Here is a 17,456-nt window from a genome sequence, read left to right as displayed (position 1 = left end):
AGTTGGAGTTAAAATCTGCAGTACACCGGCCCTCCAGGACCGAGTTTGGACACCCCTGGGCTAGCCTATATAGTTGCGCTTGCGTACATCAGTTTTAAGAACTTTGCCTCTGCTTTCACTCCGCCCTGCAGCCCCAGCTGGCTCGCTTTGGCCGAAAGTATTCGGTGGGCCGAAAAAGACTAGCCGCTGTCCCCAAGGAAGCCCCGCTTTGGCCCAATCAGGCCAGGGAAGTGACTGTGGAAACACGACTGGCCCTAGCTTGCACTTGCTCACTTGATTTAGGCGCGATAATGGAAACGCGGCTATTGAAACCAATGTTTGTCATTGGCACAAATGACCAAAGGTTTAGCTATAGCAGCCCGACCTGTGGAGATCCAGACCAACAGTATTGGTGTTGCATATTATTTGGTTTTTGTAAGAAATCGTCAAGTGTTTCAGGCCATAAGAACAAGTAATAAAAAATAGGCTAGCCTATATAGTTGCGCTTGCGTACATCAGTTTTAAGAACTTTGCCTCTGCTTTCACTCCGCCCTGAAGCCCCAGCTGGCTTGATTTGGCCGAAGGTATTCGGTGGGTCGAAAAAGGTCAGTCGCTGTCCCCAAGGCCAGGGAAGTGACTGTGGAAACACGACTGGCCCTAGCTTGCACTTGCTCACTCGCTTTAGGCGCGTCAATGGAAACGCGGCTATTGAAACCAATGTTTGACATTGGCACAAGTGACCAAAGATTTAGCTATAGCAGCCCGATCTGTGGAGATCCAGACCAACAGTATTGGTGGAAACTTGAGAGTTGAGGTGCACATTTAATTCTGCAGTGAGTTGGTCAGCTGTGGTTTTATGTTTTTTCATAGAATCGAGGTTCACACCCGGACATCCCTTTCAGACAGCTTCCTTCTGCGCTCGCAGTTACTCCTGTTGGATGTGGTTCTGCTTTTTGGTGGTTTGCTGGCATTCGCCTAGATACCGCAGCTTTTGACAATCACAAAGACTTGCTGTAGTGATCACAGATGCACACCAACAATTTATCCTCTTGAACTCTGTTACACATAATGTTGTGTGCATTGCAATATTTTAAGCAGAAGGGTGCTGTTCACTCTGCTCTTACTGGTGGAGTATGCAATCAATGAAGATTGAGATCACCCCAAATCGCTGAACAGGTTTTTTACCTGGTCTGGGTTCAGTTTTAGGTGTTTTAGACGTTGTAATGAGTCTCTTGTTGGCCTGTTTTCGAATGCTTCATTTCTCCCATCGCTAATTAACACAAGCACAAAATCAGGACAAACACATTTCTTTTAAAGCAGAAGTAGAGCGCAAGGTAAATAAGGTCATTTCTGATTTCATGTTAACTGTACACAAACATCTAGCCAAACACCGGTTTTGCAAGGGAACAGCTGCCAGAAAGGGATATTTATGATACTCACACGGCTGTGAGAAACACGGTGATTTATCAAGGAAGCGATCTGGAGGATCTTTCCCATGATGGAAATCTCCAGCGCGCAGGTCCTGTCTTCACTCACAGCACAATAAACATTTCAGACTCAAAGATGTTACAGCTCTTCAAGCCTGCTGCTATGCAGAAAAAGGAGTTCATGCTAATCAATTCTAACCCAAACACAGTACGGTGACTGGATAAAGTGAACAGTCTTTAGGCAACATCTGCGGTGTTAGTGTGTTAGATAAGAGTGATCGAGAACCGTTTGGTTGATTTGTAAAGCCTGCTGTTTACAGTGAAGATGACAAATCCACTGTTTATGAATTCTTCTAATACTTACACTAGATCACCGATCACTCTTATGGAAACTCTTGGCTAAAACAAGACTAGATTTGAGCTGTCATTGATAATCTAGAAGACATCTAAAACCTGAAATTAGTCCTAAAATAGACTCAAATAGAGCATGAATATCAAATAGACATGAATAAATGACATGTGAAATCTGGTTTTGGACTTTTGTTAGACATCATATTTTATATTAGACAACATCTTTCAGACATCTATAAGACAACATCGTTTAGACATTTATCAGACATCTTTTAGACATATATTAGACAACAGCTTTTAGACATCTATTAGACAACAGCTTTTAGACATCTATTAGACAACAACTTTTAGACATCTATTAGACAACATCTTTTAGACATCTATTAGACAACAGCTTTTAAACATCTTTTAGACAACATCTTTTGGACATCTATTAGACAACATCTTTTAGAAATCTATTAAACATCTTTAGACAACATCTTTTAGACATTTTTCAGACATCTTTTAGACATCTATTAGACAACATCTTTAAGAAATCTATTAAACATCTTTAGACATCTATTAGACAACAGCTTTTAGACATCTATTAGACATCTATTAGACAACAGCTTTTAGACATCTATTAGACATCTTTTAGACATCTAATAGACAACAGCTTTTAGACATCTATTAGACAACATCTTTTAGACATCTAATAGACAACAGCTTTTAGACATCTATTAGACAACATCTTTTAGACATCTATTAGACATCTTTTAGACATCTAATAGACAACAGCTTTTAAACATCTTTTAGACAACAGCCTTTAGACATCTATTAGACAACAGCTTTTGGACATCTATTAGACAACATCTTTTAGAAATCTATTAAACATCTTTAGACAACATCTTTTAGACATTTTTCAGACATATTTTAGACATCTATTAGACAACATCTTTTAGACATCTATTAGACATCTTTTAGACATCTAATAGACAACAGCTTTTAGACATCTATTAGACAACATCTTTTAGACATCTAATAGACAACAGCTTTTAGACATCTATTAGACAACATCTTTTAGACATCTATTAGACATCTTTTAGACATCTAATAGACAACAGCTTTTAGACATCTATTAGACAACATCTTTTAAACATCTTTTAGACAACATCCTTTAGACATCTATTAGACAACAGCTTTTAGACATCTATTAGACCACATCTTTTAAACATCTTTTAGACAACATATTTTAGACATCTAATAGACAACAGCTTTTAGACATCTATTAGACAGATATTTAATACAAAATATCTTGATGGGAACTCCTCAAACCTAAAAGCCGTGAAACTACTTAAATTCAATTTCATTAACTGTTAAGCTGCAATTTTAAGACTAAACAAACAAGGTAATTAATTAAATTCTGACCATAGCAGTGGCAAGTTTAGTATTACAATATTAATGTTAAGCTTTACTGTTTCAAGACATTTTACAGGAAGTATTTGATAAACAAAAACGTGTTGGATTTGAGTTTTAAAACATCTTCATTCCTTCAGAGATGTACTTGACGCTTTTATAAAAAACTTGTTGCGTTGAAAAGTGTTTGGTTGGATAAAGCTTGACAATAGCAGATGTTTCATAGGGTTTTTTTTTGCTTTAGTTTTAGCCCTGAGCCGCCAGTGAATTCATCAGGCAACCGCAACGGTTTCGACACACAGTCTGACGTCTACAGGATGCTCCTGGACTATGAGGAACCGGTTTCAGCTCCCAAACAATCCGGCTCCTTTAAATACCTGCAGGGAATCCTGGAAGCTGAGGATGGGGGTCAGAGTCACTTATTTACTTCACGTTCAGTATAAATGTCAGAATTCTCAGTGGTGTCCTGTTTTTCCAATTTCTCTGTTTGATTTAAAGGCACAATTTGTCAATTTTTTCTTATTTAAATATCCAAGAAGCAGTAGAACAGTGTTATTGTTGAATTATGTACTTGTATTTTTAGTAAACATTTGGGATTATACATCAATTTTACATTTATGGTAACACTTTACTTGAAAGGAGAGTTTATAAGACGGTCATGAAACATTTATATTCATGAAACTCTTAGCATGAATATTTTATGCATGCTTATGACAGCTGTCATTAAGTGTCATTAGCTCAGTTATGTTATTTTAAATTCAAAGGTGACATTGTTTGAGATGTTTACATTATGACAACTTGACATAAACACATTATAACATGTCTTTGTCATGACATTTCCAGGACAACATATCATGAGACAATTATAATTGTTTATTATCAGCAACAATATTTTGTTGAGTTAAAGGTGCAGTAGGTGATCTGCCAGATTGCTAGCATTAGCATAATAGCTTAGAAATTTTACAATCCTCTTCTGCCGTCCAAAGCCACACGTTTAAGTCATAAACGAGCGAACGCGCACTGATTAGATACAACACTAGATCATGACATTCACCAATTAAAAACTCTATGGACACACACACACTTTATGTTTGCTAGTATGATTAGTATGTTAGTTATTATGTTTTAGTATGGATCGGTATATTGTTAGTATGGAATGATATGTTGTTAGTATTTGACAAATTAGATTTGTTTTAAAGTAGCGCAATAGTTACTCTCCCTGGTAATTAGTATAATTTTGTAACTCAGTTGCTAACTTTTGCTAAATGGTTGCTAATGTGTTGCTATGTGGTTGCTGATGTGTTGCTAGGTGGTTTCTATGGTGTTCTGAGTGGTTGCTAAGGCGTTGCTAGGTGGTAGCTAAGGTGTTGCTAGGGTGTTCTGAGTGGTTGCAAGGCAGCTGCTAAGGCATTCCTAGGTAGTTTCTAAGGTGTTGCTAGGTGATTGCTAAGGTGTTGCTAGGCAGTTGCTAAGGTGTTCTGAGTGGTTGCTAGGCAGTTGCTAGTATGAAATAGCATCATGCTAGCATGTTTTAGCATAAATTGGCCTGTTTGCTAGCATGAGTGGTTGCTAAGGCGCTGCTAGGGTGTTCTGAATGGTTGCCAAGGCACTGATATTGTGTTCTGAATGGTTGCTAAGGCGCTGCTAGGGTGTTGAGTGGTTGCTAAGTTGTTGCTAGGCGGTTGCTAGGGTGTTCTGAGTGATTGCTAGACTGTGGCTAAGGCATCGCTAGGGTATTTTGATGGATTAAGGCATTGCTAAGCAGTTGCTAGGGTGTTCCAGGTAGTTGTTAGGGTGTTGCTAAGTTCGCTAAAGCTCTGCTATGTGGTTGCTAAGGTGTTGCTACGAGGTTTCTGAGATGTTGCTTAGAGGTTGCTAAGGTGTTGCTAGGCAGTAGCTAAGGTATTCTAAGTGTTTGCTAGACGGTTGCTAAGGTGTTGCTTGGGTGTTCTAAGTGATTACTAATGCATTGCTAGGCATTTGCTAGGGTGTTCTGAATGGTTGCAATGGCATTATTAGGTGGTTGCTAGATGTTCTGAGTGGTTGCTAAGGGGTTGCTAGGTTGTTCTGAGTGGTTTGCTAAGGGATTGCTGGTGTTGCTAAGAAAGTTGCTAGGGTGTTCCAAGTGATTGCTATGCATTGCTAGGTGGTTGCCATCTTGTTGTAGTTGCTTGTTAAGGCGTTACTAGGCGGTTACTTTGTGGTTACTAAGGTCTTGCTAGGCGGTAACTAAGGTGTTATGAGTGGATGCTAGGTGTTGCTAGGTGGTTGCTGAGGTGTTCTGAGTGGTTGCTAGGCAGTTGTAAGCATAAATGATAATAGTTCTAGTATTAGCATGTTGCTAACCTGTTTTTAGCATTAATTATTAAATGTTGCTATGTTTGTTACTATGTTTCTAGTATGTTGACAGTATGAATTGGTATGTTGCTAGTGTGTCCAATGTAAAGTCAAGGGCAGATTTTTTTACAATGGAAGTCTATGGGACAGTTGCTTGGGTGCTGTAAGTGGTTGCTAGGGTGTGGCCAGTAAGTTGAACGGTCATCAGGGATTGGCAGATTAATAGTCTGAGTTAAATATGTGTAACCTTAAGTCTCTATGACAGTCTGGCACAAAGTTTTGAGGTCACAAAGTTTGGTCCAATGTTAAGTCAATGGGAGGTTTTAGAATTTTCCGGGTCAGTTTTGGGAAAACCGTAAGTCGGATCAGTTGGAAAAGATATAGCAACTTAATTCAGTTTAGTTTGAAGGTTTGGAGTTAGTTTGGTAGTTGTAGTATGAACGGTCTAGGAGGAGATGCGTTCCTAAAATAGTCTCAGAAGAAAAAGATGGAACAAGAAGAAGTTTTTTTTAGTATAACCGTATGTTGCTTTCACAAGCCCCCATAATAACTCTTTTATAGGAACGTGCCCAACATTGTACAACACAAAAAAAAAAAAAAAAATACAGCATTCAGTAAATGTACTGCCCAGGATTCTGCATTCGTTTGGATTCCAGATGGCTCTGTAGACTTAAAGCCCCAGCAGAACGTTGTGCTTTGTGTCACATAAGCCGTAAAATGTGTTTTGTCTAAGCCAGATCCCATAGGGAGGGTTGCAGACTTCAGTATAGCATCTCTCGCACGCTGAATTAAAGCCCCATGGAGCCGCGGGGATCAGGGATCAAGTGCTTAAATGTGTAATTAGTGGTATTGGTTGACAGGTTGGGAGTTGTAACCTGTCCCAGCAGTCTTTGGGAATAACGCGGAGTTAATGATCTCACTTTGGCACAACAACAGTCGGATGACGGAGGCGGGCACCATTGTAACACTTACCATTAATATCCGGATGTTTCCTCATCCAGCAGTCAGTGATTTTCTCCGCTGAGCTCATGCTACGCCGGTTTGGTTTTAGACACAGCATTACATAGAGAAGAGTTTTTGACAGCTGTGCTTCATACACTGAAAAAAAATGATTCATTGGACTGACTCAATATTTTTAAGGTAACGGGTTGCAAACAGTTTAAAGTGGACGTCAAAATATTTATTTTTTTATATATATATTTCCCAAATGGTGTTTAAAGGGTTATGACACCCCCCACTTTCGGTTTAGTTCTACCTCAGAACTTGTTTAAAAAGATGCATGATAATAGGCGGAGCTCTGTGAGCAAAGGGCAGGAGTGGGCGTGGCCAACAAACCATGAGGAGAGGCATGATTTTATAGTTTACAAAGTTAAAATGCAAAGAAATAAACAGTAATTTAATGCCCTGCTGCATTTGTTATCCGTAATGTCATATACACAACCACAATTTATATCATTATAAAGATAATTGTGTTCATATAAACACTAAATGAGGATTTCTCCCTTAATCCCCGGGTCTGCATGCAGACTATCAGATCGAGTATCGGTAGATACTCAAAATCCACTGACTCAGACTCAAGGGTAAAAAAACCTGATCGGGACATATTTGCAACCACTCATCTTAAAATAAATTAAGTAAATTCAATGAATGTTTCAGTGTACTTGTCTATATGGCTAAGCCCCAGCCGTGCCTTCAAGCTAACACACACCCGTGATATCAGCTACGGCTTCACGGAGAAGTGTGAAGGATATTATTTCCAGAAACAGCTGCTAAGCACACTTTTGAGGAGATTTCTGTGTTTGGGGTTAAACAGGGGCTCTCGGAAAGACGGGAGTAGCTGTTTAAGCCTAGATTTAGCTCAATATTTACTCCTTTTAAAGCTGTTTTAGGCATGATTGTGTAAGTGTGGTTGTTCTGCGTGGAATGAGATTTAGGCTCAATCCTTATTCTACCTCTCCGCCCTTTATCCTTCCCTTTTGCGCGTTCACGTGAAGGGGTTGGGGTGCGTCAATTCTCTTTAGCTTGAAGGCGTAGGGCTAAGGGGAAGGGATAGATTTTTCAGGACCGAACTCAAAACCAAGTGGTATAAAAATTTCCCAGAATACACCAGGACTAGTATTTTGTATTAGTATTTTTTGATATTATTACAAGTTTTTACAACAAACAAGCATGTGTTTGAATATATTCAGGGTTCATAGCTAAGGATTTTTTCTACTGGGCTGATCAGGCCAGTGGTTGATATTTTTACTTGCCCTGTCAAAGTTTTCACTGCCCCCACCAAAAAAATAAAAAGTTAATAGCTATTTCTAAGCCACATATTTTAAATAACGTGGCAAAACAATGTCTGTGAATCTAAAAAGTTAAGCATTTTAAAGATGTTAATAAATGTATAATGAGCAAAATTCAATATTTTATGCAAACGAAAGAGCAGAATAGAAAATGCGCTGCTATTTTATTGCAATTCTAAATTGTGGATTGCCAAATTGACAACAACTTTTTTTTCTTAATTTTGAACCCATGTTATTTTTTGCTTCCTAGACTTTGGAAACAGACGCTTTCTTTTAGCCTCATATGATGTTGCCGCCATGTTGTCATCTTTTCACTGTACTGGGGTCCGTTCTTCGTACGTGGATTACTCAGTTAGCTGGATTTGGATTTTGGATATTGGATATTTGGATATTGAGTTTTTACACGATCCAGGATTGTTTCGTTCGTCAAAGCTGATCCGAGAGTTGTTGTCATAGCAACGGTTCTGCTAGGTCAAACCTGATCGGGAGCAGGTTCAATTCATATAAACAGGATTAGATCGGCTCAGTTCAAGCAAAGATAATACAGAAAGTATGTTACGAATTCTGATATTTTCTTACAGTAGTAGTTATATACACTTGGGAAAATGGTACATATTTTTAACTATACTTATATATATATATATATATATATATATATATATATATATATATATATAAAGTTATAGTTATGCAATCTGCACCCTCGAAATGAAAGTACAAAGACTGCCACCTGGTGGTGCAAAGAGAAAACTTATTGATATGAACTTTTTAGATCGCTTTAGTACAAATTGTGTATAATAGAAATGCAGAATATGTGACTTTTATTAAAACATGTTTTGATAGTTAATATGCCGGTGATTTGATGCTTCACAAAGTTGCAGATGCCTTTACCAATATAAAACTGCTTTTGTAAACAACCAGTTATTCTTTACACAGATTAAAAAAACGGCTACAGTAATAAAGAAAATCTTTTTCTAAATGTAGAACTAAATACACTGATTTGCATTGAAATACATGATGAATACACTTGACACATGAAAGTGTAAAGCCTGCAGCTCACAACAAATGTGGAAGGTTATTGCGTGTCATATTTAACAAACCGTTTACTGCTAATTTGATGTAATTTTGCTCACATGGATAATTGATTATTAATCAGATGATGTCATTACGCTGCTGTGCCGTCAGCCAATCGTTGCATTGCTGATCATGATTTCGAGGATCGATAGATCTGTCCTTCATAACACACGCAGCGATCTCAGATCAGTTTATCCAGACATTCTAATCTGATTCGGGAACTTGTTTGAAAAACCAAATTAGCCGGAGATCAGTTATCAAGATTAAAAGATCCGGGATCTGCCAAATCATCTTAGATCATTTAAGCGAGGTACGAAGAACGGACCCCTGGTTGTCACCAGGTAACCAAAAAAAATAACGTGCTCATCATTACTGACCAATAGAGGCCAGTAACAATCCTCTATACGGTCCCGAGCGTCTTTCACACTGGCCCCGGGCCACCGGGCAGTCCTTATTGTTGACCCCTGACCCACATAGCAAAATATCTCTGGCCCCGCTCTGGCCCACACGATCAGCTTTTTTGCTGCAGTGAATTACGGTACATGACTGGACCAAGTCTGGCTTCCAGACAAGAGCCAAACATGGACCACATCTGGGCCGAGTCTCAGCCAAGTTAATAATCTATAACTGAGCCTGAATTGGGCCAGTTATGTGGATGTGTCACGACTGCAGTGACCCACATAGCGAACAGACCTGGCCCAAATGTGGCCTCATTATGGCACCGCTGGCTTGTTGCCGGCACTGGCATGCATAATGTCAGCTGAATGTGGGCCACGCATGGCAATGATGGCACTGCATGCATGACGGCAAACTACATTTGGGCCAGTTGTGGAAGGTAGGTGTGTGGCCCAGATCAGTGTAGCGATTGTTCACATCAGGTAACGTTAGGCTGGATTATGGCTCAGTTTTTGGGGTTTCTGGTTAAAGTATAAACTTATAGCTGAGAATCGGAACCAATAATAAACCTGTTTTGGCCCAGTTCAGGGCCAGTAAGGGTGATAAATTGGCTCAGATTCGGGCCAGTTATGGCCCATTATGTGTGGCCCTTGTCTTTAATCTAGTTATAAGCCAGTTCATGATCGTCATTCTTTGTGGTACTTGAGCAAAGGGAAAAGTTATTGTGTGGCCCAGAGCTGGGCCAGAAAACATTTGCTATGTGGGGAAACTGATAAATCCATTAATCATTGCGCTTTAGGTATGCTATGGGTGTGCTTTTTGTAAAGCGACATGATTAGTAGAATTTTTTATTTTATTTGAAAATAATAAAAATATATTTTTAATGTGGGTCAAAAAAGGGTCGAACTTACATGGCTCACATATCAATTATTAATATCTGGGCCAAATACTACACTTTACATCTGGCCCAAGTATTGTGTGCCACCCTAAATACAGTGCCAAACCAGTGCTGGATGAATGCCTGCTGTGCCAGATTTATGTCATATAACAATCGCAGAAATAAGCGCACTTTCACATGGCAGAATAAGCTCAATATGTGTAACACTGTAATATTATGTTCCCTTTTTCTCTCAGGAGTCTCGCCGGTGGACAGATCTGGGGTCAGAGGCTTGCGTTCCCCTGTTAAATCACCCGTGCCGAAGCTGGGCAGCCCTATTACAGCCCCTCTGGCACCCATTCCTGGCCTACAGAACCTTCCTCAGTGCACACGCTGCGCAAACGGCATTGTGTAAGTGTTATGCAGTTCTATTTAATGACTTAATGCATATGTACGGAATAAATGATGGCAGGTCATTGAATTATAAGGAAATAATGCACCTCAGAGGTGGTGCGTGTTATTTCACTAATAATTCAGTGGCCGCAGTCCATTATTCTGCCTATACTACGATTCCCACAGCTAAAGTCACTGTTCAGATGTTGTATTTCAGACAGTTGTCAGGTTTTTGTCCTTAAACTGCTCCTGTGTGTAGCACTAGTTTCTTCCACACCTCATCCGAAGCCCTCTGTTGTGTTTTGATGTGGTTTTTGACTGTTGTAGCTGTGAAATAACTGAAATTATTCAGCGTAGCGGAGCCTGCCTGAACAACTTTAACTGTGTTTAACTGAGAATAACTGCAAGCTTTATAATCAGAATCCAATCAGGTACTCAACAGCTCCTGTCGGATGAATGGTGATATTTGCTAAGAGATAGTCCACAAGTGAACATTAAAGTCTTTTTCTACCAAAACAGAAACAACAGTACCTGTTGCTTTGATAAGACTTTTTTTTATGCAATAATATTGAAAAACGCACTGTGCTGATTTTCTGAGCCCCATGAAGGCAGCGTTAGCATTAGCCATTAAGCTTGGCTTAAGGTTGCAGACTGGCCTTTATTAGGCTTTGAAAAAAAGCATCCAAAGGATCCACCCTCTTCTAGAAAGCAGCAGCTCATTTGCATTTAAAGAGATATACACACACAATACCAAAAAAGGGGCAAATTTACCAAGCTCAGAAAAATTGATTAATAAATAAATAATCCTGACATCTAATATTTTGAGCTGAAAATTCAAAGACAAAAAAAAATCTGGAGATACTAGAGATTTACAGGTACAGAAATATTCTGTTATCATTTACTCATCCTACACTGGATCCAAACCTGTTTGAGCCCCAGCCTAAATCACTGATAGCTTCACCCAAAAGGACTGATACCCCTGCCCTAAAGGACTGTTAGCCCCGCCCTAAAGGACCTATAGTCCTGCCTTAAAGGACTGATAGCCAAGCCCTAAATAAGTGATAGCCCTAGCCTAAAGAACTATTAACTCCACCCTAAAGAACTGATAACTCCACCCTAAAGGACTGATGGCCCTGCCCTAAAGACTGATAGCCCTGCCCTAAATTACTAATAGCCCTGCCCTAAATTACTCATAGCCCTGCCCTAAAGGACTGATAGCTCCACCCTAAAGGATTGACAGGCCTGCCCAAATGGACTGACAACTCCACCCTAAAGAACTGATAAACACATCCTAAAGGACTGAAAGCTTCACCCTAAATTACTCACAGCTCTGCCCTAAAACACTGATAGCCCTGTCTTAAATTACTAGTAGCCCAGCCCAAAAGGACTGATAGCTCCACCCAAAATTACTGATAGCCCTGCCCTAAAGAACTGATAGCCCAGCTCTGAATTCCTGTTACCCCTGCCCTAAAGAACTGGTAGCCCCGCCCTAAATTCCTGATAGCCCTGCCCTAAAGAACTGGTAGCCCTACCCTAAAGGAATGACAACTCCACCCTAAAGGACTGATAAACCCATCCTAAAGAACTGAAAGCTTCACCCTAAATTACTGATAGCTTAGCCCTAAAGAGAACTGGTAGCCCCTTCCTAAATTACTGGTAGCCCAGCCCAAAAGGACTGATAGCTCCACCCTAAATTACTGTTAGCCCTGCCCTAAAGAACTGATAGCCCTGCCCTGAATTCTTGATAGCCCTGCCCTAAAGAACTGGTAGCCCCGCCCTAAATTCCTGATGGCCCTGCCCTAAAGAACTGATTGCCCCGCCCTAAATTCCTAATAGCTGTGCCCTAAAGGACTGATAGCCCTGCCATAAATTACTCATAGTCCCACCCTAAATTAAGGATATCCCTGTCTTAAATTACTGATAGCCCCACACTAAATTAATGATATCCCTGTACTAAATTACTGATAGCACCACCCTAAAGGACTAACAGCCCCGCCCTAAATTACTGATAGCTCCGCCTTAAAGGCACTCCATGTGACCAGAAGTGAAGTTGTTTCGCGGGGGAGAGAAGTTTAGTATATTTGATAATATATTCTGAGGTCAAATAATTTTTTTGTACAAAATAATGAAGTGCACCGACACATGTATAAAAATAAGAGCACATTTTGATTTCATTTAGACTTTAAACAAAGGCAGACCTGCAGCGGCCTGTGCTTTCTCCCTCAGCACATGTGATCAGATATTACTGTAAGTCACTCCTGGCACTTTCCCACCGGCGGATGAGCAAACGCTGAGGTCATGTGGTAAAGTTACACTGAAACAGTGTGCTCATTGTACAGGTTTCGACAGATATCACAGCCTACAAATATGAACCTGATCATAGAGATTGATAACAGGAAATGGATTAGTGATAAATCCAATCAACCATCACCTTCACATGAAATTTGTCCAGAGCTGTATCTTTGTGCTTTGTATGTAGGCTCGGGTCAGTTTGCCCTTGTAATCTAAAATCTTAATCTGAAAATGCACTGCCTGTTTAATTTCAGTTAAATTGTCAGATTAGGTCTATCTGAGGTGTAAGGTGTGTTATATGTAACCCTGTCAGTCTTACTGCACCCAATCCGCTCCAAGCTGGGATCGAACCGGCAACCTTCCGCATGGGACTCAGTTGCTCTAACAAGGAGGCTAAAGACCATGGCCTCTAGTGACTGTCGCAAGTGCACATATTAGAGGAGTGAGGTTTACCTGCACAGCACTTCACTAGCTGGCTTCCGTCAAACTCACCTCCTAAACCTTATTCCTATCCGGGTCACGGCACTAATGTAAACCCGCCGGTCCTACACCATCCAACCCGCTCCCTTCCGCATGGGGGTTGGTTGCTCTATCAAGAAGGCTAAAGACCATGGCCTCTAGCGTCTGTCGCTTGAGCACCTTTAGAGGTCAGAGGAGTGAGGTTTACCTGCACAGCACTTACTAGCTGGCCTCTGCTACACTCACCCCCCTAAACCTCACTTCCATTCCGGGTCACGGCACCAATGTGACAGTCTAGCCTGGGCTGTCTTTTGTACAATGTACAATGGAAACTATCCATAGAGAATAACCACTTCCACAGCAAAGCTTCGGTAACTCTGCTCTGTTTTATACATTTTTTTTCTTCTTTTTTATATACCAATGAATTATTTTTAATTTTGTGATCGTATAGTGTAAATTTCAACAGGTTGAATATGAAAAACATAACACACTTTGAATTTTATATGACAAATCACTGAATCACAATTCTCAATGTACAATCACTGAGTAACACAGAGCGATACAATTCAACTCCAAAAGTAAGGAAACTTCCCCACCTAGTGGAGACTTTTAGCAACTCGTTTTGAATGAGAAATAAAAAAAGAATTACAAACAATTAATGAATAACATTTAACACATACCTGTACAATGGAGACAGACAGCGCGTGCAAATAGTTGCTGGTTCGTAAAGAAAATGACCACTTCTATATGAAACACAAGACAAATTGATTACAATCAGGCCTCGTTATATAAACACGTTATAAACTCAAGATTGAGTAACACAGTCGACGCCAAACACAACTCAACAGTGTCCCAACATATTCATTGAAACATTTAGTCACATTAAAGCTAATATTTATGTGCTTTAAACACTTATTAATGGTCATTTTCCACATGCGACGCGCGACTTACCCACAGCAATGCTACGGTAACTCTGATGTGGGCGATCTCTACTCCACGCGCTTATTACACCACGCACACTCTAGAGGGCGCTGTCCCCACTTAGGCATTAATTTAACACACTTCTTTGCTCCGTTACAAATAACTTTTCCCAAACCCTGTTCCACATCTTTCTGAATGAAATGCCTACTTTACTACATCCAATCAGCTCGCAGTAGAAAAAACAAGCCACGCCCACTGTTTTCTCATTTAACATTCCGTTTCTCAAGGAACTGCAACACAATATGAAAATAAAGCACAGCTTCCGGCTCACGCAGACTCTAAAAGCCCTTTAATGTTTGTGTTGACACAGGGGAGTCATCGTGAAGGCCCGAGACAAGCTCTACCACCCCGACTGCTTCATGTGTGACGACTGCGGCCTCAACCTGAAGCAGAGAGGATATTTCTTCATCGATGACAATCTGTATTGTGAGACCCACGCCAAGGCCCGCGTCCAGCCTCCTGAGGGCTACGACGTAGTGGCCGTTTATCCCAACTCTAAAGTGGAACTGGTCTAAACACACACACACACACTTTCTAAAACACACCCACACACAGCTTTTCCTGGAGGACTCCGGCGAGGTGGAAATGAGAATAACAAACTGAAGCTTTTTTTTTCAGTCTCTGTAGTTTGTTAACCTGCAGTTTTCTAGGTCAGCAGCACATTTAGGACGGGTCCTTTCTAACATTCTTACACAGCAGAAGACATTTCGAGATGACAGAGTAGAAACACACTTCTGACAGGAACATCTGTTCACCTCGGTTATTTCTCTGCGGTGAACTGAGGTGCTCAGGACGGCCGCAGAAGAATGTGGAAAATGTGGAGACGGCATTCATTTACTCAGAGAGTTCAAGCCGGTGTGTTTATTCTGTTTGGTTTGTATTTTAGTAGATGATCTGGCTTTCATTATAACATCCAACTTTATATTTGTCGTAAAGAGTGTAAGAATGGAAAACTTGGCTTGATCAGATTTAAAGGGACAGTTCACCCTAAAATGAACAATCATCATTTACTCACCTTTTACTAGTTTCAAACCTTCAGAAGTTTCTTTATCCTGTAGAACGCAAAAGAAAATACTTTGAAAAATGCTGGAGAACTATTTCCATTGACTTCAATAGTGCTATGTCGATCAATGTTTCCAGCTGTCTTCAACATATTGTGTAGAACAGGCGTGACCAACCCGGTTCCTGGAGATAGACCTTCCTGCAGATTTCAGTTGCAACCCGTATTAAACACACCTGCCTGTAATTATCAAGTGCAGTTCAGGTCCTAAATAATGGATCAGGTTGGAGCTGAACTGTGCAGGAAGGTCGATCTCCAGGAACAGGGTTGAGCACCACTGGTGTAGAATAAGGAAACTCGAATAGGTTTTATAAAGCACTTGAGGGAAAGTAAAAAAGCGAGCAAATTGAATTTTGGGGTGAACTATCCCTTAAAACAGGAGATGTGCACGTACAGTTGAAGTCAGAATTTTTCGCCCCCCCCCGTTTATTTTTTTCTCCAATTTCTGTTTAACGGAGAGCAGATTTACACATTTCTAATCATAATAGTTTTAATAACTCATCTCTAATAATGAGATGAGTATTGAGTAATAATGAGTTAATAATCTTTATTTTATCTTTGTCATGATGACAGTAAATAATATTTGACTAGATATTCTTCAAGACACTTCTATACAGCTTAAAGTGACATTTAAAGGCTTAGCTAGGTTATTTAGGTTATCTAGGGTTATTAGGCAAGTTATTGTATAACGATGGTTTGTTCTGTAGACTAGTGGAAAAACATATAGTTTAAAGGGGCTAAAAATATTGACCTTAAAATGGTGTTTAAAAAATTCAAACTGCTTTTATTCTAGCCGAAATAAAACAAATCAGACTTTCTGCAGAAGAAAAAATATTATCAGACATACTGTGAAAATTTCCTTGCTCTGTTAAACATAATTTGGGAAATATTAGAAAAAATATTTTTAAAATAATAAAAAGGGGGCTAATAATTCTGACTTCAACTGCATGTGAATTTCGACACATAACTGCTTTCATAAATGTGTCAAAAATGTTTTCAAATGAAACGGTTTTCTCATTCACATGAACTTCTGCCATGCTGAAACAACGATTTAAAGAGGATCTTTGGTCAAACTTTACTTTAAAGTACAGTTCTTATTATTAATAAACCATGCACTAGGACTCTTGCATCAATAAACTCCTAATGTGCTGCTTATTTATATTTATAGGTACACTACTAGACAAAAGTCTTGTTCCCTGTCAAGTTTTAAAAACAACAAATAATAAGTTGACTTCTAGTTGATAATTTGGCATCAGAAGTGGCTTATATGAAAGGCAAAGGCCTCTTGATTACACTTATTTGAGCACAATAAAATATGATCATGCCTTGATTTTTAATTATGTAATTAGGACAGTAAGGTCTGATTTTGCTTAGACTAAAGTCTCATCACTGAACAGAAATAATGTCCAGTATAGAATATAAAGTCCTGCTGCAGTGGAGACAGAATGAATATTGTGTCTGACTCCATCATGAGCTTGGAGGACTGCATCCATACATCTCTGACATGACTCACATCACTGATTAATAAAGTCATCTGGAATGAAGAAGAAATCCGTGCAGGACTCCCAGAGTTCATCAAGATTCTTTGTCTTGTCCATCTTCCCCCAGACATGCTCAATAATGTTCATATCTGGTGACTGGGCTGGCCAATCCTGGAGCACCTTGACCTTCTTTGCTTTCAGGAACTTTGATGTGGAGGCTGAAGTATGAGCAGGAGCGCTATCCTGCTGGAGAATTGTCCCTCTCCTGTGGTTTGTAATGTAATGGGCAGCACAGATGTCTTGATACCTCAGGCTGTTGATGTTGATCATCCACTCTGTAGATCTCTCGCACGCCCCCATACTGAATGTAACCCCAAACCATGATTTTTCCTTCACCAAACTTGACTGATTTCTGTGAGAATCTTGGCTCCATGCTGGTTCCAGTAGGTCTTCTGTAGTATTTGTGATGATTGGGATGCAGATCAACAGATCATCCATCAGAAAAATCCACCTTCTGCCCCTTTTCCAATTGATCAACTAGAAGTCAAGTTATCATTTGCTGCTCATACAAATATGATCCACGACGAGACTATTGTCAGGTTAGTTGTATTTAGGTATTGTGTATGATTAGAGATGCAGAATATGTGCTTTATAAGTACTAATATA

General features: G+C 39.8%; 1 protein-coding gene and 1 long non-coding RNA gene across 5 annotated transcripts in view; one reads left to right on the top strand and one right to left on the bottom strand.

The window, feature by feature from the left end:
* pdlim4 (PDZ and LIM domain 4) overlaps nucleotides 1–17,204 on the top strand; it is a 65,117-nt gene extending 47,913 nt beyond the window's left edge. Inside the window, exons 5-8 of one of the 4 annotated variants that reach the window (XR_015519656.1) lie at nucleotides 3,397–3,560; nucleotides 10,382–10,535; nucleotides 14,560–15,418; nucleotides 15,575–17,204. Coding sequence is in view for 2 of the 4 variants with exons in the window: in NM_001042696.2 (NP_001036161.1) it covers nucleotides 3,397–3,560; nucleotides 10,382–10,535; nucleotides 14,560–14,764 (523 nt within the window). In the remaining 2 variants the exon portion in view is untranslated. 4 annotated transcript variants of the gene reach the window in all.
* LOC141379926 (uncharacterized) overlaps nucleotides 3,713–17,456 on the bottom strand; it is a 30,874-nt gene continuing 17,130 nt past the window's right edge. Inside the window, exon 3 of the long non-coding RNA XR_015520825.1 lies at nucleotides 3,713–6,587. This is a non-coding gene — a long non-coding RNA (uncharacterized LOC141379926). The remainder of the gene's footprint in view (nucleotides 6,588–17,456) is intronic.

The sequence above is a fragment of the Danio rerio genome, chromosome 21 (genome assembly GCF_052040795.2).
Source record: "Danio rerio strain M-AB ecotype USA chromosome 21, GRCz13ab, whole genome shotgun sequence".
Classification (NCBI taxonomy): Eukaryota; Metazoa; Chordata; class Actinopteri; order Cypriniformes; family Danionidae; genus Danio; species Danio rerio.
This window is presented reverse-complemented; position numbering and strand designations above follow the sequence as displayed.